Source organism: Anarrhichthys ocellatus, unplaced genomic scaffold, assembly GCF_004355925.1.
Source record: "Anarrhichthys ocellatus isolate YVR2014 unplaced genomic scaffold, GSC_Weel_1.0 scaffold78, whole genome shotgun sequence".
NCBI lineage: Eukaryota > Metazoa > Chordata > Actinopteri > Perciformes > Anarhichadidae > Anarrhichthys > Anarrhichthys ocellatus.
This window is the reverse complement of record NW_022280108.1, coordinates 1,758,522-1,782,088: the sequence shown is the minus strand read 5'-3', so window position 1 is coordinate 1,782,088 and position 23,567 is coordinate 1,758,522. Positions and strand designations below refer to the sequence as shown.

General features: G+C 41.8%; 1 protein-coding gene across 2 annotated transcripts in view; it reads left to right on the top strand.

Annotated features, from left to right (window-relative positions):
- The window catches only part of tmem132e (transmembrane protein 132E), a 364,570-nt gene that overhangs the window by 305,512 nt on the left and 35,491 nt on the right, over positions 1-23,567 (top strand). For both annotated transcript variants that reach the window (XM_031874112.1, XM_031874113.1), the window contains 3 exons: positions 5,130-5,270; positions 12,809-13,001; positions 19,861-20,004. In XM_031874112.1, the coding sequence (XP_031729972.1) occupies positions 5,130-5,270; positions 12,809-13,001; positions 19,861-20,004 (478 nt within the window). The remainder of the gene's footprint in view (positions 1-5,129; positions 5,271-12,808; positions 13,002-19,860; positions 20,005-23,567) is intronic.

Here is a 23,567-nt window from a genome sequence, read left to right as displayed (position 1 = left end):
TGGGGAGCTTTGATTTGATTTAATTCTGGTTTGCATATTTTATTTATTAACATGAGACAGTTATATTAAATTACAGCGTGCGGCATGGCAGCTGACATGATTTCTGGCAGCAGTCATAAATGGGTCATGAGGATGTCGGCCTCTGTGCCCAGCGGAGAGCAATCCAAGCTCTCAAGTAGTACGAGCACACCATGGAGACACAGCGGGCTGCAGAGAAGAGACAAGAACGCTGCTTTCAATGCCGCAGGAAAAATAAAGAAGTTTTTATATATGTAGTGTCTTTAAAGGTGCAATGTGTAAGATCTGGCCAGAACATTCAAACAACGAAGTAACATCGTCAATATCTACTGAAATGAGCATGCTGACCAGCTAGCTCTGACCCGGCCGGTCTTGTTGGACCACTTGTACCTCGAGAGGCGATAGAGAGTCCAACATAAGAGGACAAAGAAGAAGTATCCCGGTTGCGTGGAGGACGAAACAAAAATACGAGTTGTTTTTCATTCCTGACACTTTGGATTTAATCCAATAAATTGCGGAAACTAGGACTTAGTGGGAAGAGCGGGTCGTCCTTTGACCACAAGGTTGGCAGTTCAATCCCCGACTCCTACTGTCTCCATGTCAAAGTGTCCCAGAGGGAGGCAGTGGACCCAGGGCCTTTCACAGCAGCCCACTGCTCCTACAATGCTGAGGACGGGTTGAATGCAGAGGTCACATGTCATGTATGTACCTTAGGGATTGGTGAGAAAATCAAACATAAAAACATAATATCACAACATTTTACGTTGCAATATTGGATAACACGTGTTGATCTTCTATTATAGAAACTATTCACTTGTAAATGCAAAGAAAACCTTTTGATAAATTGCTTTTTCAGTCCAATTCAGACTGTCTGCTGTTCTGACAAACACATTTTGCTGCAAGAAAAAGTGATAAAAAAGAGACAAGTTGGTTGAACTGAGTGAAAAAACTTATTAGATAAAACAGATGTTGACAAATGGTATCATTTTGCAGCATTCAGCATTTTGCAAAATGTTTAATATCGCAATAAGATCGTATCGTGGGGCTTCTGGTGATTCCCCCCCCCTCATCCACCTGTATGTACATGACGAGTGTAATGTTAGTGGCACAGCCAACACACGGCTGACGTGAACTATACGTCCAATTTTGCATATTCTTGCTGCTGTTAGTTTATTTTCTATAACTGATGACTGTAAATAGATTGTGTGCACCCAGAGGTGAAATTCTGCCCCCTATATTTGACAGGTTGCACCTTTAACACCAGTTGCACGTCTGTGCCAAGCAGCTAAGAATGCATTTACTGGACGGATGGATGTTTAAAAATGCCTCACAGCTCCTGCATGTGATGAGTTTTCTACCAAACTCTGTGCTGGCTGAAAATGTCCTATTAAAATAGATAATAACCTGCAAAACTCACAGCAGCTGATCAAGTCATGTTGGTAATGATGACGATTGATGGCGCTGTGTTTTGGTGGTTTCATGCTGTGGGTCAGTGTTTGCTTTACCTCTGAACACAAAGACTGAATCTGATAACCCAGGGGAAGCTCACAAATCTGGCCCTGAAAGGTGTTGACCAAACGCTCTCCTGTTTAGCAGTCCGCCTGCCACCTCGGTGTCTAATAGGTGTTGCCATGGCAGAAGGCATCTGTGTGGAATGAGTAAGTAATAGCTCTGTCTTAGCTGAAGTGGCTCACACTGCCTCTCCACCTTTCCGTGCGGCAGCAGCCCGCGGAGATTCTGAGAATTTGGGCGTGTATTATTGCAGGTTACTGCTGCACGACTTTTCCATTTGCGATGCTCTTTCATTAATCAGCATTAACACTGTTCAATGGGGAGCCCGATTCATGTGGCGCTCCCGTGGGTAATGCTTCATCCCCTCTCATTTGTGGTGCAGAAATTCTGATTAAAAGCATTGGTTCTGAGCAACGTGCAGGCTCTCTGTAGAAGATTATGAAGAATATGTAGAGGCTTTTATAAGCTGCTGGTGAGAGTAGTAATGAATATAAATACAAGTATTACTCACCAGGGTTGCATCCTGACCAGGATACGGTCGTACTACAATAATGCCTGATTATCATCTCTCATGAGTCTTTTTATACGAGCTACAGTGATCAAGCTGCAACTGGGTCACCTCGTTTAGTGAGAGTCTGAGGGAGTTACGCTTCCCCTTTTCAACTCGCATCAAAGGCGACGCGCTTGATCAGGGTGATTTCTTAAACATTACATATTCTCTGTTTCATCTCCTCTTTGACGGAGCTGTGCGAGATGATAACTGTATTTTCTCTCATGCGGGGGGATTTGATGAAAGAAGACAATAAGAGCTGCAATAACCAGAAACCGAGTTTCAGAGGCTGCAGACCTGTGAGAGCTGCTTCGTCCGTTTGTTTCACACAGATTGGGAAAGGGTTTGAGGCACACATGGCACGTTTAGGTCAGCAAATGAGGAAACTTTCAGTATTTATAGATTGAATCTACAATATTGTGGTAATTATGATAATCGTCGTTTTTATAGGTTTAGGTTTATATGTATTCAATTTTAAAGTTTACGGTTATAATTGCCTTTTTGTTAATCCCTTGTTAAATACTTTCAGCAGCAAACTGAGGTTTGTGGCGCTGACATTAGAATGCAGTCTGAGCCGCGTGGCTACTTCGGCTGACAGAAGGGGAGACGACTTCGGCTGAAAGTCAATTGCTTTCACAAATCATGGATGAGTGGCCGATGCACTGAGCGCAGGTTAGCTTAGCAAATGGAAACACCTCAGCGGGACTTCAGAATTTTTATCTGTCAAAGAAATAAATGGAACGATCTGGAAGATGTCGCAAAGGGAGGGGGGGGGGGGGGGGGTCAGACTTTCAGCCGAATGTAAATGAGACACTGGCGACTGATCTGAAGGCGGGAAGAGAAGAACACGACACTGTCTTCCTGTAAAGGAAAGAAATCATTAAGATCATTAAGATCCCCAGAGTTTAGTCTGTAAACGTGAGAACATTGTCTGATGCTCTCCATATCATTATCATCTAATTATGTCTAATACATTATTTAAGATATTTCTTTCAATATTTCCACAATGTAGAAAGTGTGATTTCCATGCCTGTGGTCAATACACAGGGCAGTTGTGTTGTGATTTTGCCTTCATTTCATTTGAAGCCAAACCACGATGTTGTTTCCTAAACCTGAGCAGGTGGTGGTGTGTTTGAAAGAGTTAACACTGCAGCAGCAATACGGGAGGAAACACTTTTCCCTCAACGCGTAACAGTGCAGTTTAGTTGGGATCCTTTTGAAAGAGCCGTCAGGAGTTCCATGAGGTTGTGATGTCCCGACTATACAGATGTGTTGTTAAACACGGAGTAGTTGATGAGTCCTCAGCTGCTGCAGTGACGCTGCGAAGACAGAAATGCTGACCAATCAGAGCAGGCTGGGCTTTTTCCAGAGGAGGGTGAATACAGGTTCATTCACAGAGACACTATCAGAGAAATAGCATGTTTCTTGAACATTAAAGCATGTAAATATGTCCACTTAGGTAAAGTTAGAAAGATATTGACAGATTCGGACTTCCCGGTTCAATAAATCTGTCAATATCTTTCTAACTTTACCTCAGTAATATGTCCTCGTAGAAACCCAAAACACAAGTATGGACCTGGAATTGAGCATGATGTGTGACCTTTAACTTAGCTTCAAGTCTGGTGTTTGAATGAATTGTCTTGAAGGCACAAGACGAACAAAAGCCAGATATGTTAATAATTCATCCCCGTCTTGTGTTTCATGAAAATGAGAGCATCAGATCAATAATCTCCATGAGTGCACGTCTGTGGACGGGCCGCTTGTCTCCATCGAGCGGCGGTGCAGGAGTCGGGCGTGGCTCTGTGGTCAAATAACCACAATGATAACTGAGTGCTTTTGTTTTGGGCTTCTTCCCTCTCGGCTGTTTCCCTATTCTGTCAGTGGACACCTTCATAGCACGCCTGGGTTCAGTCACAACGCACAGCTGCCACAACTGGTTTGGTTATCCAGCTGACAGAAAAGTTCAAATAGCCTCTTGCTTTAAGGTGCAGTGTCATCAAAACACAATAAAACCCTGCTTAGTGTCACAGTCACTGTTTACATCTTTTCAATATTTGACTCGTGATGTTTCAGGTTCAAATCTAAGTCCACTTTTATCTGGACTATGCCGCTAAACATCTTGAAAGATAAACCAAGGCCTGACCATTCTTCGGGAAATGAGGAAAGTATCTTGCAGCATATTTGAGCAGTCAGTCTATCTTGTCACTTTATACTTTTCTACAGTTACTATTTCTTCTACTTCTTTAGAAGCTATTTATTTATGTATGTGTGTATCATATATTGTATTGATTTATTGATTTAGTGTTTGGGAACATGGACACATCAGGATTATTTGTGTGGGTGGAACATATATGTGATACTTTATGTTCAGTATGCGAACGTGCAAAACCTCTGCAGGCACCGTACAGTTATGAATGCGTGTAGGAGAATGTGTAGTCTGTGGTCGCTGCATTTGTGTGTGCATGTCAGTGTACGCATTTAGATATGTGAGCCAGAATGTACGTGTTGGACACATATGTATATTAGGTTGCAGGGAGTATGAGGCGGGGGTTCCAGGTTCAAACACCCTCTCTGCTGAAAGGTCCTTGAGCAAAAACTGAATCCTGTTCAGTAGCTGACCCTGACCCTTCCTGCGCAGCATGTTGTCCCCAAGGAGCTGAGGGAATGAATACAGTATCCTGATACAGATTATTTTATCTCTTTATTATATGAAATGCCTCATTCGTTTTGTGAGTAAATGTTGAATTTGGAAGCTTCCAGACGTCAGTGGTCAATGCAGTCAGAAGCGAAGCAGACTAGATCTCAGCAGCGTTAGTGGACTCTGTGACCTGACGTAGTATCTTTGTATCATCCTCATTCATCTCTGTTATTGATTCATCTGTGGAATTGCTTTTGCCATGATGCAATACAAGGCGAAGGACTGCTGCACATGGAGGGCGCTCACCCCTGACCTTGCATATAAATCAACCCCCCCCCCCCCCCCACCCCTTCCCCTCTTCTAATAAAAATGTACTCATCCCGTTCTTTTTCCCCTGGCCGTTTCCTGCAGGGTCAAAGCAAAGAAAGGGGTGAACCTGCTCGAGACCAAGTCAAAGAACGCCCAGTGGACGGTGGACTGGGAGATTCAGTCCGGCGCCAAGCACTCCATCACCACCATCGATGTGAACAAGAACAAAGCAGTCAAACAGGGGTAAGTCAACCGCCCCGGGCCTAACCACACTGCGTGTCTCTAACCGACTGCTGGAGCTGAGCTGTTGATTCCTGCCCTCGCTGGTATTTGTCTTCCTTAACAATGGACAAAAGGTCCCAAACAAGGTTTCCTTGCATGTAACAGTCATAGTTCACTCCCTGATTAAAGGCAGCTTTTAAAAGCATACACCGTTCTCTGTAAATGCCCCGGGAGCTCCAGAAGATAAAACACAGCTTTGGCCCGCAGCAGAGTGACTAAAGCACCCTCTGCTTTATAGCACGTTAAATGAACGGAGATCTTATCTGCTTAGTCTCACTACATCTGCTGTTAATTCAGCCCACGTTGGAGTGATGCGGTAGACCATTTTGACTGCTGGCATTAAAATTCCTTTGAGATGAGATCTTGTCTGAGAGCAGTGATTATTCCAAGTTCCTCAAAGGACTAAAAATCACCTAATCACAGCCCTGTAGTGGCTGACGGGACTGTGATGGACTCTGTCTGGGTCGATTCTACGCTAAATGCAACTTTATGGTAACAGTGAAACTAGAGTTGCTCAGTGATTTGCAAGCTCAGTGTAATCTAATGATGTACGGCCTATTTAAGAAGTACAACCTGTGTGTGATTATTATATAGTTATTATAGACCTGAACATGAAGGGTCACTTTTGTGCTTTTAGAACAATATCGTTTTGATTTTAGCATATCTGCATCCACTCCGATACAGTTAAGAATTGGAAATATGATGAAAACTGTTGATGCTCACAGCAGTGAAACATTTCTTTCCATAGTCTCCTTCCTCACTTTTCTTCGGGACTATTTCTTTGGTAGAAAGTGTTTCCAATGAAAACTCTTGACAGGAAGGTTGATGGGTTATCCAGAAAAAAAAACAGAAGCAGTTTCTGTCTGCTGTTTTTAAAATACCATTGATGAGATGATTGCTTCAAGCAACACCTACAATTACATTTATGTAAATTGTACAGAAATGATTGCAAAAATCTCTACAAAACAAAACTTTCTACATTGATGCAGGTGAGAAAATACGTTTCTCTTTTTGTTTCTGGAATTAGAGTGAAGTGATTCTATTCAACAGCACATGAACACAGTCAACATCAATCACATTGTATTCACGGGTTTTTGTTATTCATGTGGGTGCAGTTTGGCCTGCCTTTGAGCTCGTCCCACCGAGGGAAAGCAACAAAAAATGTACAACCATAAATCACAATATGTGATGCGTTCAATTCATTAAGAGCTGCAGCGCGGGAGTTAGGCTGGGAGATATTAGCGACTGCTGGTCTAAATATTGCCTTCCCTCTGGACTCCCTCATGGCTGCTGGAGAAACAGCACAGAGAGGAAGAAGGCAGAGTGGCCTCACCTGGAAAAGAAATGCACCATTTCACCCTTGTTTACGTCTTAGCGCCTTGGTGGCAGCCTGCCTTGCTATATTTAGTGACCCGTGCCATGTAATCTTTGCCACCCTGTCACCGGGTGTGAAACGTCCAGTAGGGGGTCAAGCATGGATAGAAAAACAACGTGTCACGCTCGATTTTGTCAAGAGCCCAGTCAATTCTGTGACCACCTAAAGCCAAACGGCCAAACAATAGCCGTCTGAAGTCATGAAGTTACGGACCGCTTCATGTTGTGATGCTTCATTCCCATCAAATTGATTGAGTGTGAGCGTAAACTCTCTTTATATAAAATAAAGCACTCAAGCCTCTGAAGATTCTCTTGTGGAAACAAACAGCAGTGTTGGGAAATTGGTATTTTAGGTAGTTTGGAGGTCTGGATGAAGTCTTTATTTGTATCAAAACGGTGTTGAATTTCAAAAAGGTTAACGTAGTAAATGTCACTAATGTATCACACAGGGATTTAAACATTTAATGTTATTCATTGTTGTGGGAGCTGACTACCAGAAGAGTCACTATGGAGCTGCTTATGTTCCTGACCTGAGGTCATATTAGTTGCTTGAATTTAAAGCTGCTCTGTGAATATGTTTATGTGATGGTTGAGTCCTCTCCAGCAGAGAAACGAGTCAATCCAAGTATAAATTATTATTATTATTATTATCTTGATGCACAAAATGTGTAAGAATCATAAACTTGTGTTTGCCACAGAGATTATTTTCTGCAATAATTCAAAATCCATTGGAAGAATCCAATTGGCTTTTGGTTGAGGGAACCAGTGTGACACTAACTTCCGGTTGGACTCAGTACCTCATCCCTGCAACACTCTATAATCTCTGTTATGTATTTTAATAGTTCAGTTTAGTTAACATGCTTTTAGCAGCTGATTTGTTTTATCTAGAAAGAATATTCAACCCTATTTGCTTCCTTGTTTGGGAGTATGGAGTTTACACTGCTGGAGGACACTCTGTGCAGCAGCCTCAGACAGCAATGAGCCCCAAAATACATGAATTCTCAAGGCAATTCTTCTCCTAATTACCCAATTCAATTCAGTAATAAGCATAGTTCTGTGTTTTTTTTAGTTCAATAATTGTTCTCATTCATAAGTCTTTTTGTGCAAGATTTAAAGCCCCCCCCCTTCCTCCTCACAGACACATAAACAGATAAATACACCAGCAGCATTGTGCACGTCATTGCTGATGCGTCTGAGTACCACTTCTGTTTGTACATCTGCTTTTGTTTACTCAAATCTACCTGAAACGGAGGAAATGAGGTGAGAGTGTTTTCCCTTGGGGGCGTATCGTTGATCTCTTCATCCCTCTCCTCTCTTCATTTTTCTCTCTTTATCTTGTGTCTCTCCATCAGATCCCTCTGTAGTCATTGCTGGGATTATCCACCGTACTTATTCTTCTGTAACCCTCCATCTGGTTCCCAGTCACATTCTAACAGCAGCTCGTTGATAACGCCGCATGAGCCGATGCATTATTGATTGCGGTCAATGGATGGCTTTCACATGAATAATGTTGCTAAAGAACGCGGTGGCATTACAGGACAACTGAAAAAACATCTCATTAATAAGATGAGGTGTTTTTTGCTCTGAGTAATTCAGTGTTAAATAACCGATGCAACCAGAAAAAAAAACGATTCAGTGCCAATAATGACTCTTAACAAAAACTTCTGCAGGACTGAAATAAGGCCCTTTCAATGCTGCGCCGTTCTTCTGCCTCGCCGGTCTGTATGAACGGTACAAGCAGGGAATGGGAGGTCAGAGTCATTCCACCATGAAGCCGGCAGCAGAGATAGACGAAGAGCCGAGCTAAAGTATGTGTAAAACTGTTTGCTCTGTCAGCGCTGTTAGCGCCGTTAGCTGCTAGCCGCCGGCTCAGGCATCTTCGTGTTGAGAGCTGCGTGCATGCAGGCGATTGCTGCAAGCAAAACCAAACAAATAGTCTTTTATTTTTCTAGTTCTGGGCACCAAAGGGATCGACTGCAGGTATCGCTTGATCTGAGAAGTTTTGGTCATAGTTGGAACTGGATTATTTCAGTCGATACCTTAAAGGTAAAGATACCAAGCTCTAGTTACACGTCATGTCGGCATGCAATTTCAAATGGCAGTATTGTGGAATCTCTGTGTAAAAGAGGCTTTGGACTGAAAAGAGTTTTTTCATCTGGTGTCTAAGCTGCTCCATCATCAGTGATGTTTGCCCGTTTGAAGCTGCATGAAAAATAGATGTTCTCTCGGGGATGTTTACTGTTTCCACACTCAAGGGAAAGTCGTTTATTACAATTGACATTTAATTTTGTCGGTAAGTAATATAGGCCAGAAAATGGAAACCTCTGATATATATAAGCACTTTTTAAGTTTCTGGGGATTTGCATTTATTTGCTTTCTTTCTGACGGTGAGATGAGAAGATCATCAACCTCGTGCTATTACAGCTGGAACCAGAGTATGGCTGACCTAGCCTAACGCGTTTAACGTATGTAGAAATGTTGATATGAAACGTGTTTTTGGTTCATAAACATCGCGATTCAACGTATTCGTGGTTTGCAGAAACATACAATGCCTATTTTTTATTCTGGCTCCTGGGTCAACCAACACCTCTAAAACAATAAAACGGTCTCATTTTCACAGTTTATCAAAGCAGCACGTTGGCAGAGCAGCAGCTTCAGTCCGTCGTCTGCGTTTACACATCATGCACTCAGACACAGTATTGGTTCTGGCTGTCCTCAGAGCCCAGAGTCACTGTAGTTACAGTTGCAGTGATAAATGGAGGAAAGTAGACTACAACACTTTATTCCTCTGCCCAGTCCATCTTTGCCCTGACACAGAGATACCAAACCTGGCAACCTCACTGTAATGACAAGACAAGGAGAAGCTGAGAAGCTACGCACGTTTGTGATGATCATCAGAAGAATAGATCCAGCTCGTAAATCCCTCTAAAAACACAATATGTACTTTACTTTTAATACAACATGGTCAGTGCTGAGCTAGCTGTTTGCCCTTGCCTCCAGTGTTTATGCTAAGCTAGGCTAACTGGCTTCAGCTTAACACACAGAATTAATATTTATCTCGTTCTCGGTAAAACACATAATATATTATTTTGATAAAACGTCCCCGTACTTTGCTATGAACGCTTTGAAAAGTCAGTGTTGTGTGCGTCCTCAGAAATGAACGTGATGCGTTACGTGGTGCAGACGCGTGGTTAAAGATGGCGCGTATCCCCGGCTTAAGCGCGGACCGTTCTGAGCCCCTCTGTTCTCCATCGCTGGTGTAACACTGCCTTGCGGTGCTTTGATCCAATGAACTCTTCCCTGTTAATCAGTTCAAACAGACCTCTGATCAAAGAACCAAATCCTCCTGAGCTTGAGAAAAGCCCCAAGCTACAACTCTTGGAATATATACTGTGTGCCATGCAGATAGGCAGTGCATCATTAACTTACTGGAAACAAGACCAGACGTTTTTTGAGCCACTTCCTTCCTCCTCCTTCCTCTTCCTCCTCTGGTATGAAATCACTCACTCAAGTTTTCACTTTTATAAATGCCTTTATGTGGCATTTAAATTTGTCAAACCACTTTAATATCTACACCAGTCTTCTCTCTCTCTCTCTCTCTCTCTCTCTCTCTCTCTCTCTCTCTCTCTCTTTCTTTCTTTCTATATATATATATATATATATATATATATATATAGAAGTATTTACATTGTTCATTTTAATATTGGAAGATTATTGATAACAGAGTACAGGAAAGCTCGTAAAAACACATTCCCTTGTGGAGTGATAATTTCCTCTGAAACCTTAGGAACTGGTGACATTAATTAGCTAACACATGCATCATTTAGTATTCTGATGAAAAGGTCACCCCATAGTCCCATTGACGCGCCCTAAGGACTTGTAATAAGACTGTAACACAGCAGCTACTAGAGCTGTGGAGAGAACTAACTACAGTAACTACTGTCATGGGTTTGGTTGATGCTGTTAGTAATGTAAAGAGAGATAAAGGTGTGCGCAGAAAGACAGAAGATGTTTTAGGAAACACCACATCACTGATTCAGATCTCAGAAACCGTGTCAAGATGTCAAGTGTAACTGGCGCATCGCTTGAGACGTGAAGGACAAAATGTCATTTTTCTTCCTTTTCCCCACTTACATTCTTTTTCAATTGGCTCTCTTTCACTCTAAAACAGTCCCTCTCACCCAAATGGGTTCATTGTGAACATGCTTATCCCTCCCCTCCAGCGCGGTGGCAGTCGGCACTGTATTGAGCGGCGGTACATGCACTCACTCAGCGGGCTGTAATTGACGACAGCTTTAGCGAGTCACAGACAGACGGGGGTGTTTGTTTTCAGTGAGTGATGTCGAGACAAATAGGCCGAGATCTCATCCCGATGTTCCCCGAGAGGAACCGGTTGTGGGCGGAGGCTCGTTCAGAGACTTTGATCCAGCTTTCATTAAAGGGCTCTCAGGGCTGAACGGTGGGACGGGTTCTTTGCTTTTGTGAAGGACGGGCCGCGAGCGCCTCACTCTCAGCTAAAGGTGAGCTTTGAGGCGGGATGCTTCCCGTCACGGGTGGAGAGAGATTTCATTTGCCCCTTCGCCACCGGTGAGACGGTGTCACGTTAGGCTTGTTGAACTCCAGGATTACAAACCCAACAAGCAGGATCTTCATAACAGGAGGGCTGTCATCGCCTCTGCATCTCTGGCGTGTTTGCAACAGTGAAACCAAGGTCCCAGCCGAAGTCTTATACCCTGCAGAGAGAAGCAACAGAGAAAATGCCCAAATATTTCACGTGCACGGCCCCCAGAGCAATCAAGTTACCGACCTAAAACTATCGATTGGCCAGAAGCGAATCTGCAGCCGCTGCAATTACGCTTATTTGAAAGTTGGAGGCAGATCCAAATTTGCAATCCCCTCGCACCAGCTCCACGCTCGGGCCTGAAGATAGAAGCTAGCTAGCAGGATTAGGGAGCGGTGATTGTTTATTGACAAGACCTGCACACTGTTCTCAGAGACAATCACTGAGTCTTTCACATGATAACTCCTTCTAGGTAAGCAGCAGTGCCATTAGAAAGCTGTCCCTTCTCATTAGTCTCAGCGGCTCTCTTAACAACAGCTAAATTAATAAGTCCAACGTCAGATCCGATTTTTCTTTAGTAATGAACAAATGAATGGTTATAAGAGGAGAGGTCCGACACGGTGAAGCTTTATCTATTGCATCAGCAGGTCAAACCCAGTCTCCTAAGAACTACATGTGTGTGCCACTAACTAGTTATGCAAAATATTCTCTGTGGAAATGTGATCGCTATCTGGATTGCAATCCTGGAAAAACCTTTTTTCAGACAAACATCTGTGGAAGACAGGTGGCGTGTAGTCAGCAGGAGGGACACGTTGGCTCGGTGCATTCATACATCATCAAGGTTCAATCCAGGTGCCTAAAGCCCCGTACGTCCTACAGAAGGATTTGTATTCAGAGTTTGTGACCAGACAACAAACAAACAGGGATTATGGCACTAAAGGTATTAAATTGCATTATTAGATTGTGAAAGACTTTAGCAGAGTTTCAGCTTCTTCACCTTGACTTCATTTAATCAAGAAAGATGTAAACCGAAAACCTCTTATCATAATTGCTGGACAACAAAATCATATTACCCAATCCACTATCTGTAGTGTTGGTTCTTTAAAGTGTTGGTGTTTACCTCAAAACCTGAACATCATTATTTTTTACATCAAGTAGTGAAATATGAAATGTATGTGGGTGAAGAACGGTAACATTTCAGAAGGGAAGTCGGCCGTGAAGCTTCTCGTTGTCAGCGGCCCGCTGTGACCTTTGAGAGCCGTGTTAACTGTCTCCTGTCTGTCAGCCTGAGGTCTGCCTCTCACACTGAGGGAGCTGCTCACAGTGAAATGTTCTCACAATCATCTCATCAATGAATGTAACTGAAGCTTCGCTGAATGCATAACATTGGTTACACAACACCGGAAGCTCAGCTGATGGCCTGTTGAATAATTAAAAACTATCCCGTCAACAGATTCATTGGCGGAGTTATTCTGTCTTTTTCACGAATATGTTGCCGCATCTGACGTTGTTTGAATTCTATTTTGTGTGCGATTGTTTTATTTATTTGTTTATGGTCTGGCAGGGAGGTTTTGGGCAACGTGGAGGTGATGCAGTTGGATTTCGAGATGGAGAACTTCACCAGCCTCTCGGTGACCAGACGGATCAACTGGAACATCGACTACAAGGGGCAGAACCCGCCTCCCGATTCAGAGAAGGTTGTGACGGAGCTGACGGTGGTGCAGCGAGACATCCAGGCCATCATTCCTCTGGCCATGGTGAGCGGCACGACAGATTCATATGATTACCATTTAAGTCAGAAACACTGAAATGATTCAAAGTTATCTCACTGACTCGTTAACCGTGCTTTGCTTTGAGGAAAGAAACCGAAATACCAGAACGGAAATGCTTTGTTTTAAAGAAAATGTTCCGTTAACATTTTTGCCTTTTCAAGATGCTAGCATAATGGCATATTTTTGCTGTGGATATCATGAGCGGGGTAAATCTCATATTAGCCGTGTTGCTGGTTAAATGCTACACTACACATTGTATTGCTGCACAGTGCAAGAAAGCTACGCAAACCTTTGTTTTACCTGCTTGGTTTCTTTAACACCAGCGGAACATTACATTGGTGCCATTAAAGTTAACCCAAATTTAAATGAAATAGGTCTGAAATGTATTTATTTAATATTCCATGGGAGTGATCTGCTCTGAGTGTTTCACCGTTCAGGTCCATAAGAACAGAGAGCAGCCTTTAGGAACATTGAAAAGAGCAGCGGTGGAAAATCTGGCCCTTCATGAAATACATGGATCAGGCTGAAACCTTCGTATCAGCTCAGGACGTCCAAGCAGCACAAAAAGCTGTTTGTGCAGATTGTGAGGGAACTGTTTCATCTCATAATCACAGATCTGCATGATCTTCACAGGTTATGCAATCCCACTAATGACGCTTCCACTCGTTCTCTTTTCATCAGGAATCCTGAGGGCCACTTTATCGGCACCAACGCTGCAGATATTAATATCTTTCTTTATGACTGCATGCACTTGTAAATGAGAAAGATATCACTTATCCGACATGATACAGACAGATCGTCATGACACGTAAATGGAATCAACATCTCCACTTGCTGATAGTTAAGAAAGTCAACCGATGCTGGAGCACTTATCTGTTACTCTTTTAATTGGGTCTCTTCTCCTCGCCTTGTGAAAGGTGCAATTAGTGAAGGTAGTAAACAGATTACGGGAACAAAGGGAAATTAATCAAGCAAGCACCTTCTTGCTTGATTAATTTCCCTTTGTTGTACCTCCGGCTACGTCTTCACTGCCTTCTTCCTCTTTTGTGGTTTTGAGCGAAAAATGTCCAAACCCTCATGATATCTGCTCATTAAAATGTACCGTGCAGTAAATAATACAGAAGAGTGGATGTCGGTGGTGTAGGGGTAGATGTCCGACAGTTGCTGAATGAGGGCAGCGCTTTGCAGCGTTCGTGGCAAAGTGCAACAAGTCCTCACACTTTAAGGACAAAATGTTATTGCTGTCCAAAACGCCTCACACGAGCATGTTCTGTCCTGCTGCCTCTCATCTCTGGATGAATTCTAGTTTAAAGCGACTGTGTGCAGGATTGGAAGCTTTTATCTTCACCAGAGGGGTTTTTACTGACAAAACATTAGCATCTCTTCAGCTTTTGTTAACCACAGACCTGATTTCAGACATCTAACCAAAAACATGTTTAAAAAAGTTTGTTTTGAAATGAGGGAACAGGAAGTGCAACACTGCTGAACAATGCCATGGTTTGAGAGCTCTGAGACTCTTCAGGAACAAGTGTTCGGTCAGTAGCACTTTCCCCGCCATTCATTTGCAGAATTACAGCAGTCCATCTAAAGCTCCGTTAAATATACTTGAGCTGTAGTTCTGACTTTGCGTGTAGTGTACATCTGTTGCAACATAAGGTTCACTTCTTGTCTCCAGTCCCCTAGAAATGTGTGAGCAGCATGCATCCTGTACCCAGGTGCTTAGCTGCACCGCTCTGCCTTGTGTGACTTCCTTGTAAAAAAGTACATTCTGAAGCAAGATGGCAGGAACTGCGGGTGCTTCATGCGTAGCTGCCTGTCACCTCTCTACTCTGTATTCCTTGGTAGTTAGTGTTGCTGTATGACTTTAATGCTCTTTAGCTGCAGTCTCGAAGCACAGGATTGGTGTTAATACTAGACGGAGCAGTGAAAAGCTCACTGGTGTCGTTTTCATTTCAAATATCTTCAGTTGACAGAGAATTTCAAGGACATTAGAAGTCGTCCTTGTCGCTGTAAAAAGAAGATTTGGCTACATTTGTTTTAAAAATAGAGAAAAAAGGAAAAGACCAGTCAGGCTTGATCATTTCAGAGCGTTTTCACAGCCTGGGAATCCTCAGAATGCTTCCAATTAAATGATCTAGTAGCACTGGCATTGTTCAGTGATATAAATAGTCACATTTCACATCAAAACCCAAATTTGAGACCATCTCAGATCAACTGAGGCTGCTCAGTCTGTGAACAGTAAAAAGGCAGAAAGAGAGTCCGACTAACCTTCAAACTTTCATCATCCGGCAACATTTATTGATTTGAGTCCCGCTGGTCCTGGACCTGTGGTTGCCTGGAAAGATGAGGTTTAATTCATCATTTTATTTTCGGAGACTAATTGGATTGTAAATTATATCAAAAGAAAAAGTTGACGTCTCAGTCCCCCCCCCCACACCACCAGGAGAAGTGACACAGCTAAACAATGGTAACACCCCATTATACATGATTGATGAAGTGAAAACAGTCGGTCTTATCGGAGCAAACAGACCAACTTTATCATTATGGCAGCTTGTTGAGAGGCTTAATGGAATGGTGTGAAGTGTCAAGGTTGTGTGATGTACAATCAGGTAATCAAGTAATGACTTCACTCACTCTCCTCAGATCACTTTAAATCACATACGTTATTAGAGATCAAGTTGGGAAAATCGCAACTGTTTGTTTTCCAAATGTAAAGAGTGACTTCAGTGTGATGATATGTTGGGGTGAAATGAATACCGACAGTGATGCTTTTGTGCGTCGCTTAGTTGCAGTTGTGTTTAACCTCTCCTGCATATCGTGCTTTGAGCAGCCCTGGGGGCTGTTGTGTGAAGTGAGTGATTTAATAACGATGATGGATCGTTGAATGGAAGAACAGTGATAACTGCTGTCTCTGCTGTGACAATTGACAGTTGGACCCTGCAGCATGCTGCTTATCTCTTAACAAGAACACAATACGGCTGAAATACAAAAGTGATGTTCTTATGTTTGACTTCAGAGTTTAATTAGAAGAGAGACAATGACCACCGTGCATTCATGAATCAACCAGTCTGTCTCCAGAGCTTTGTTAATGGGCTGGTAGGTCGAGGAACTGAAGCATTTCAAACAGAAATGGATCAAGTGAAATGTAAAAAACATGAAACAAAAGACTGAATCTCAAGCTGGACTTCTTCTGCTGTAGAATAACTGAGCATTTTAAGGTCAGCAGTGGATGCAAACCGGCCAGCTCTTTACACCCACTGTGAGCGTGTATGGCGGATCAGCACTTTTTCAGAAACTGCTGATATAAAGAGATGGGAGGTGGTTCAGTCTCCAAAATACTAACAAGATGCATTTTGTGCAACAAAGCAATGGAGAAGTTGATCAAGGATGGAGCCCACGGTTTCTTTTCCCTGAAACTTGTGAAGAAGGAGCGAGACGAGGAATGAAAAATAGAGCTGGTAAATCAACAGAAAGGAGAATGAAGGAGAGGCTTTTATAGCCGGCACACCGCAGACTGTGCACCAGCTGCAGTTGACCTGCTGCAGACGGGAAGAGAACGGTGGGATGGCCGGTGAATTTACCATGTGAAAGGAATGGAGAGCTTAAATCAACCCTGAGGCTTCCCACACAGTTTAGCCCACTGTTAACACAGAGCAGCCAAAGCCCTCTTACCCACGATGTTCTTCTTCGGGAGAAGAGAGCTGGAGAACAGGGAGGATGATGCAGAGTGGTTATGCCAGAGTTTCCCAACTCCATTAGCTGCTCTGTGCCACATCACCAGCTACAAGATGTTAATTAAGAAATTGTGTTTTGTGTTGCACGAACCCCGCAGCTTGAGGTCACGCATCACATTTGTACATGTATATCCTTGTGCAGTCATTAAGATACACATCTGGCAAAATGTGTTGTTTACATTATTCAAAAGCTGCCGAAGTTCAACTGAGCGTAAAATAGCGTGTCACACGTTAAGTAAGCTCAGCGGATTACAAGAAGCACAAGTACGTCAACTGACTAGTTTGTAAACACAGTTCAGACAGGAAGGTGATTTAAACCATGTGAATAAGTGAAGATAGTTAAACTAAGATTACTCACATATCTTCAGTCAATCTGTTTTATTCTTTCCTTCACAGATATACAAGCAGTCTGTGTTTTACACATACATATTCACTATATATATATATCTATATATATACATATAGATGTATAAATAGTTAAAACAATTTGTAAATGAATAAATGTAATACGTATTACGTAAACATACGTAATTGATAACTAAAAGCACAAAAACAGCAGGTATAAATACACAGCAGGGACATCAAATAGAACTTGTAAAAGAATTAACTTCAAGAGAAAACAAAGATAGGAATGATTTATACATATAAAAGAATATATATATATAAATGATGTATTTATATATACAATATATACAAAGCTATTTTGATGATTAGGGAACACATGTTGTACACTTAAATAGACTCAACTAGATCTGAGTTTGAATCTTGGATATACATTTTCTATCTTTTTATCTTTTTTTTGTTATGGAAATTTATGTAAATTAAAAAATGTGTTTGAGTAGGTGAGAGCTCAGCTTATTCCTCACATAAGGCTTTCAAAAGGGAACTTAAAATATATTCAATGTAGCCAAAATAAACTAATTAGTTTAGTTTGGATTATAATTAAACAGGGTTTCTAATAAGTGTGTTGCTGCTTTGTAGAGAAGATAGTAATTAAGTGAAATGATAGCTTTGTGCAGTGATGACTGATTTTTGTTCCAAGCTGAATTCAGGTAAGCGCAATTAGTGCTCCCCTAGCACACGGGTAATTGTAAGGTGTTTTGTGTAGTAATGCTTACCAGATGCCAAAACAGCAACTATAGCTTAGGGATGATGTCTTTCAATTAGGATTTCGCCCCAGAGTCCAGTCAATTATCCACAGAGGTCTGCTGAGCTCTGCATCTCATAAAGTGGCCACGTTTCATAAACAGACACCAAAAAACAAAAAGCAGAGCTGCTCTGCCTATATTTAGTGACAAAAACAGATCTAACTGGAGTTGTTGAAGAGATTTTGCTTCATGATTGCAAATAAAAGACTCGCAGCATTCAGTCAGAATAGATTCATTTGCTGAGAAAAAAACAACAATTCTGTGTGATGTGATTGGCATCAAGCACACTGATGTTTCTGACCATTTTCAAAGGATTCACAGAACATGGATCATTATACAGAAACAAAGAATGTGGCTGTGTGAAGCTCTGATTGGACTTACTGAGAGGAGCTCTGTTGGAGCTATGATATGCAGCATGGAGGGCATGTTTGACGTTTCAGAAGTCTCCTGCTATGTTGAATTGTTTTAATTAATGTTGTCAACACTCGATACACAAACGTGCTGGCTCTGACGGATTAGATCCTTATTATCTAAAAGTACTTCAACTTTACACTACACGTATGTTTAACGTGAACCTACCCAGTAATGAGAAGCCCTTCAATATGTCCTACAGCAAGAGATGTCACATTTCTCAATAATTACAACCATATTTCCATAACGTGTTAGTGTGAACTGGTTCAAAGAGTTTCTATGTACTAATGCTATTATTTTCAACTTACTTACTGCTGCAGTGATTGAGATTATTGACTCGCGATACAAAAAGCAGAGCTCTGCATCCTTATTTATTGATCTGTCTCAAACTCAATCAGAGGTTCAATAACAAAGGAATGTCTGATAAATCATTAGTGTACGATGCTTTTCCTATGTTAGTCTCAATGTGTGAAAATGAACAGCTCCAGCTGTCTTAGTGCACTAAATGGAGTTCCCCAAGGTTCTATACTGGGTCCTCCTTTATTTCCTTTATTTTCTGCATTCCGGCCCACAACCGACACAGAGTGACTTCTTTCTCCTTCTCTTTGCACAGCATAGTTATTATAATACTTATATTAGGGCCCTGACTATCAAATAGAGAACCGTTAAGGGTACACAAATGCTGAGTCTGTGTATAATATTCCCTTAATGAATAAACAAAGAGTTGGACAGTCCCATGTTCTCCACCCTCATTAAGACTTTAAGATAAGCGTTGGGTGGCAGATAATTAAATATTTTTGATTTCAGTAGATATACAGTACGTGGTCTCTCTCCTGGGCTGCTCGTCTGCCACAAATGAGAAAACTTGTTACCCTCTTGCAGCTTACACGATTTGCAAAATAAATAAAGACTTGATACAAGCTGCAACCGAAGGCCTGGTGTGTATTTTAATTGGTTGTTTGCAATCCAGGGCATTCAAAATAAAAATGCAGATGGGATGACAATGTTGGCCTTGTTCATCAGAGTTCAAAGATTCTATTTATCAGTGCACACAACTTTAGTTTTCCTCATTTAGGATTATTTTAATATATTGGTTGTTCATAAGCAAATTTATTACCAAACCCTAAACTGCTTCGTAGCAGAGTTACTGCAATGGATATTTGCATGAGGCCTTTTGAATCGATACCATAAACGTCACATCTTTTATGCGGCCTAAAAAGCTGGATTCGTGATTCACCACATTATAAAATGGGTTTCCTTGAATAATAAAGGTTAAGATTATTATTTTTCCCCAAATGATGTCCCATTTCCGTTACTTCCCGCTGCTCACTGGAAGAGCAGCGCACTGGAAATGAAAAAGTCAGTTGATGAAATCCAATGAAAGACGTCTCCGTAGAATGAGTTGTGGTCTGCCACTGAGAGCTTCACCTGCGAGGCTCCATGGTGTTTTTGAATGTGGACATCAGTGAATGCTGATGAAACATCAAGGAAAATCCCTCTCTACCTCTCACTGTTTCATGAATATCATGTCTATGTTTTATCTCTTCGTAGGACACTGAGATTATCAACACGGCCATCCTGACCGGACGCACCGTGGCCATTCCCGTCAAAATGGTCTCCATAGAGATGAATGGAGCGGTGACTGACGTCTCCGCCTTTGTGCAGTGCAAGTCCTCCAACGAAGACATTGTTAAGGTACAGTAAACCTGATTTCCTCAATCTCAATATATCAATTTAGAAAATGTAATCCCCTTTACTCTTCCAGTAATCCTGGAGAGTGGCCCAGCGCCACAGTCACAACGTCAGGAAAGCATAAAAACTTCATTTTGGGCTTCTCCATATGTACTCGTGATTGGATTATCCCCTCGTGCCTCAGATAAAATCAATGGATGCTCATAAAAACTCTGCATATGAATCAATGTGGCTACAAGGGAGCAGCAAAAGCTCGGTTATACTCCTTTTGAAAGCACCGCAGCCACTGCTTGTCAAAGAGACACCTGGCTCACCTGATGTGCTGCAGTGTGATGCGGGCAGAATGAACACCAGCGTCCATTATCTCCTCTCAGGCTCACGGGGAATCCAAGCTGAGAGAGACAATAACCAGCCTCGTCGGTTAATTAAATAAATTAAAGTGGGATCACAACAACTTGCAGGGCATATTAGAGGCTGTGATTACGCCGTTATTATTTTCCCCAGTCAATTACAATCATAATAGATTGTACTACAGGCAGATTGCATAATTACACAGGAAGCACAGAGGAGTGTTGCAGTGTCGTTGTGCACTGTTGATCATGTTAAAAGTGATGGTGTAACGGGGTACCTTAGATGACGTAAACAGCGTATACTGTGTGTCATTTTAATTGAAATATAAAACAAACTCATCCCTCCGTTTCCTCTCATGCAGCCTATAATAATACTCATATAATAACCTTTCCTTATTATACTGTACAGCAGTTTCCGAAAGCAGAGAATAATGGGATCCCATAAAGAGAGAGGGGGTGTAATGAAAGGTTAGCATTTTCTTTTCTTTTATGAATTAAACTAAAATAAAGTTTCTTAAAGTTTCAATCTAAAACACAGTTACAGAACGTTTCAGTTCAGTTTAATTTGGTTCTTTGTTTGGTTTTGTGAGACAGACAGTCTGACTTCTCAAAGGTGTCTCACACGCTCACTGAACAAGTTGTCCTCATCACTGTTTCTTCAACATTTACCAACGTTGGACACAAAGGGTAACAATGGCGGCATGAAGATGAGGAGGATGCTGATTGTGCGTACTGTTTCTGCTGCCTTACACCCACTTTCTAATTACCAGGATGTTAACGCTGACTATCCAAGCATGTGCTTTGTGAACAAATAAATTCTGCCAGCAGCGAGATGTCCCAAAGTGACTGTTTATAAAAAGTTTAACCAAGCGGCGACTTCTGGTGCTGAGAAATGAGGCCGACCCAAAAATCGCAGTTCCTCAAACGGCCACTCGAGGCTTCAAAAGCGAGTAATTGCCCATAGACCTCCATGTTAAACTTCACAGTAGAAACATGTCCAGCTTGGAATAAAGAAACGGTTTCGGTCTCTATGGCTAATTTCTCCGTTCATGACAACTGTACAGCGGATGAATTTTTATACAACTCACCTGTATAAATTATATTAAGGCTTAAAGTTATGCATCAATAAATCATATCATATAGAAAGGATCATACAGATGGATTTAACCAGAGAATCTGGCAAACGATAGCAGCTTATACTTTATCCAGTTCTCCAACCAATACATCTCCTCGTGTAATGTAAAGGTTGCGCTGCTGTTGAAAATCTCTGAATCCAGTAAGAGCTGCATATTCATACACTCAGAGGGAAACAGCCCTCAGGGAGAGGACGGATGTGACAACTGTATTTTGTCAGGCTTGTCTCCCAATAACAAAAATATTTCATATATTAATTATTCAAAAAAGCACCTAGTTTAAAAATAACTTTTGGTTTATCTGATTGTAATAACAAAATTAATTAAAAACATAGACGGCGGTTTAAACAATAGTTGGCAGATACATTTCTCTATAATTATTATTGTTATTATTATTCTTACAATCAAAATATGATACTCTATTTTCATTACAAGTGTTTCAGATCCTCTGGTTTCTGTCCAACATTTGTATCTTCCATATCTTCCAATGGCCTTAGGAATTCTGGTGTTGTTCACTTTAACAAATAAATATATTATCTTTGAAGAATGCCGAATCTAGTCTGAGTGTAAAACTATTGAATCAAGTAAGACGAATGGAGTCCTTCTCGGGGGTTAGAAGGTCCTCGAGGTTTGATTGTAGATTTTACAGACTGAGGCCGAATCAGACTCTGACTTTGCTGGTGTCGGTTGTGTGTGGCCAGTATCTGTTCTGATAAACATCTGTCCAATATACTTTGCCTTTGATATACTGGACTGGTCCTAATGGTCGCTGCCTCACACTGTCTGTTATCTTTTCAATAAAATATAAAGATACCAGAGGGAAAACAAATCAAACTATCAAGTAAACTCATAGCAGTCGATGGCTTTCCAACATAGATGTGTTTCTCTAACCTGTAAAGCTCTATCCTGTGGGGGGGAACACCGTTTTTAAGCGATTATAACATCTGCCTTGATGAAATATTTAGGCAAGAGCATACTGTGTCAGAGTGGCTGTAGAATGTGAATTCTGACTGCTTTGTGTCCTCGTTTATAGCAGTGTGTTTCGAGCCGAGGTGCGTTCAGGTGCATTAGAAAGCTCGGAAGTTTGTAGTTTCAAGCGATACCAAACGCACAACTTGTTCTTATAGTTACGAAAGTCACGTGTGCATGACTTTATCGTTGAAATACTTGGTTTGGACAACATACAGTTGCTTTACGGATTCTGAAAGACCCCATACTACATGCATATATTCTATAAATAGACCATTATGAAGCTTTGTAACGACGCCACCGGGGTGAAGGTAACGTCACCGGGTCCGTTGGGCTGAATGTGGGAGGAGTTCCAGTTGTTTTGTGCTGTCAATAGAGAAGAACAGGTGTTGCATTGGGATGGCTGGCCTCAGCACATCGTTTATCATATTTCATTATCCATTGAAGATGAGGCGCTGGGCCATGTGGTATTGAGTGGGCTCGCTTCAGTGCCATTGAACATTCGAGGCAAATTTAAAATGAGCCCTTCAGGCCCAGGAAATGCACGAGTCATGACAGTTCAATAAAGCGGCCCCCAGAACACAGAAATTAAAGATTCACAGTGAGACAGAAAAAGGTGGAGGTTTTTTTACACTACGCATTTCTTCCGTGCCAAAAGCGACTCGGATCTATTCTGATGATGTATTGTTGTCGTTGCAGCGTGGTGGTTGTTTTCCTAATGTGAGCACTACAGATGCAGAACACAGACACCACAACGCTTTCCAGCACCTTCCCACATCGCCTGCTGGCCTCTTGACTTGACACTGCAACTTCAACAGCATTTAACCTAAAATTATCTCCAAGACTTCTTCCCTGAATAAAGCTTTATTTTCAAACCAGAGTTTTTCTCATTTGGATATTTGCCAATTCACAGACTCTCAACTTTGAGAGTAAAAATAGGGGAGAGGCTGTCGTTTCTTTCTTTGCTGGTGCTTTTATTTATTTATTTTGTGCTTTCTTCTTTGGAAATAACTGCAGTGTGCATCAAGAGCCTGTAGCAGATAAGCCAACCCTGCATGTGCACAGCAGTGTGTGTGTGTGTGTGTGTGTGTGTGTGTGTGTGTGTGTGTGTGTG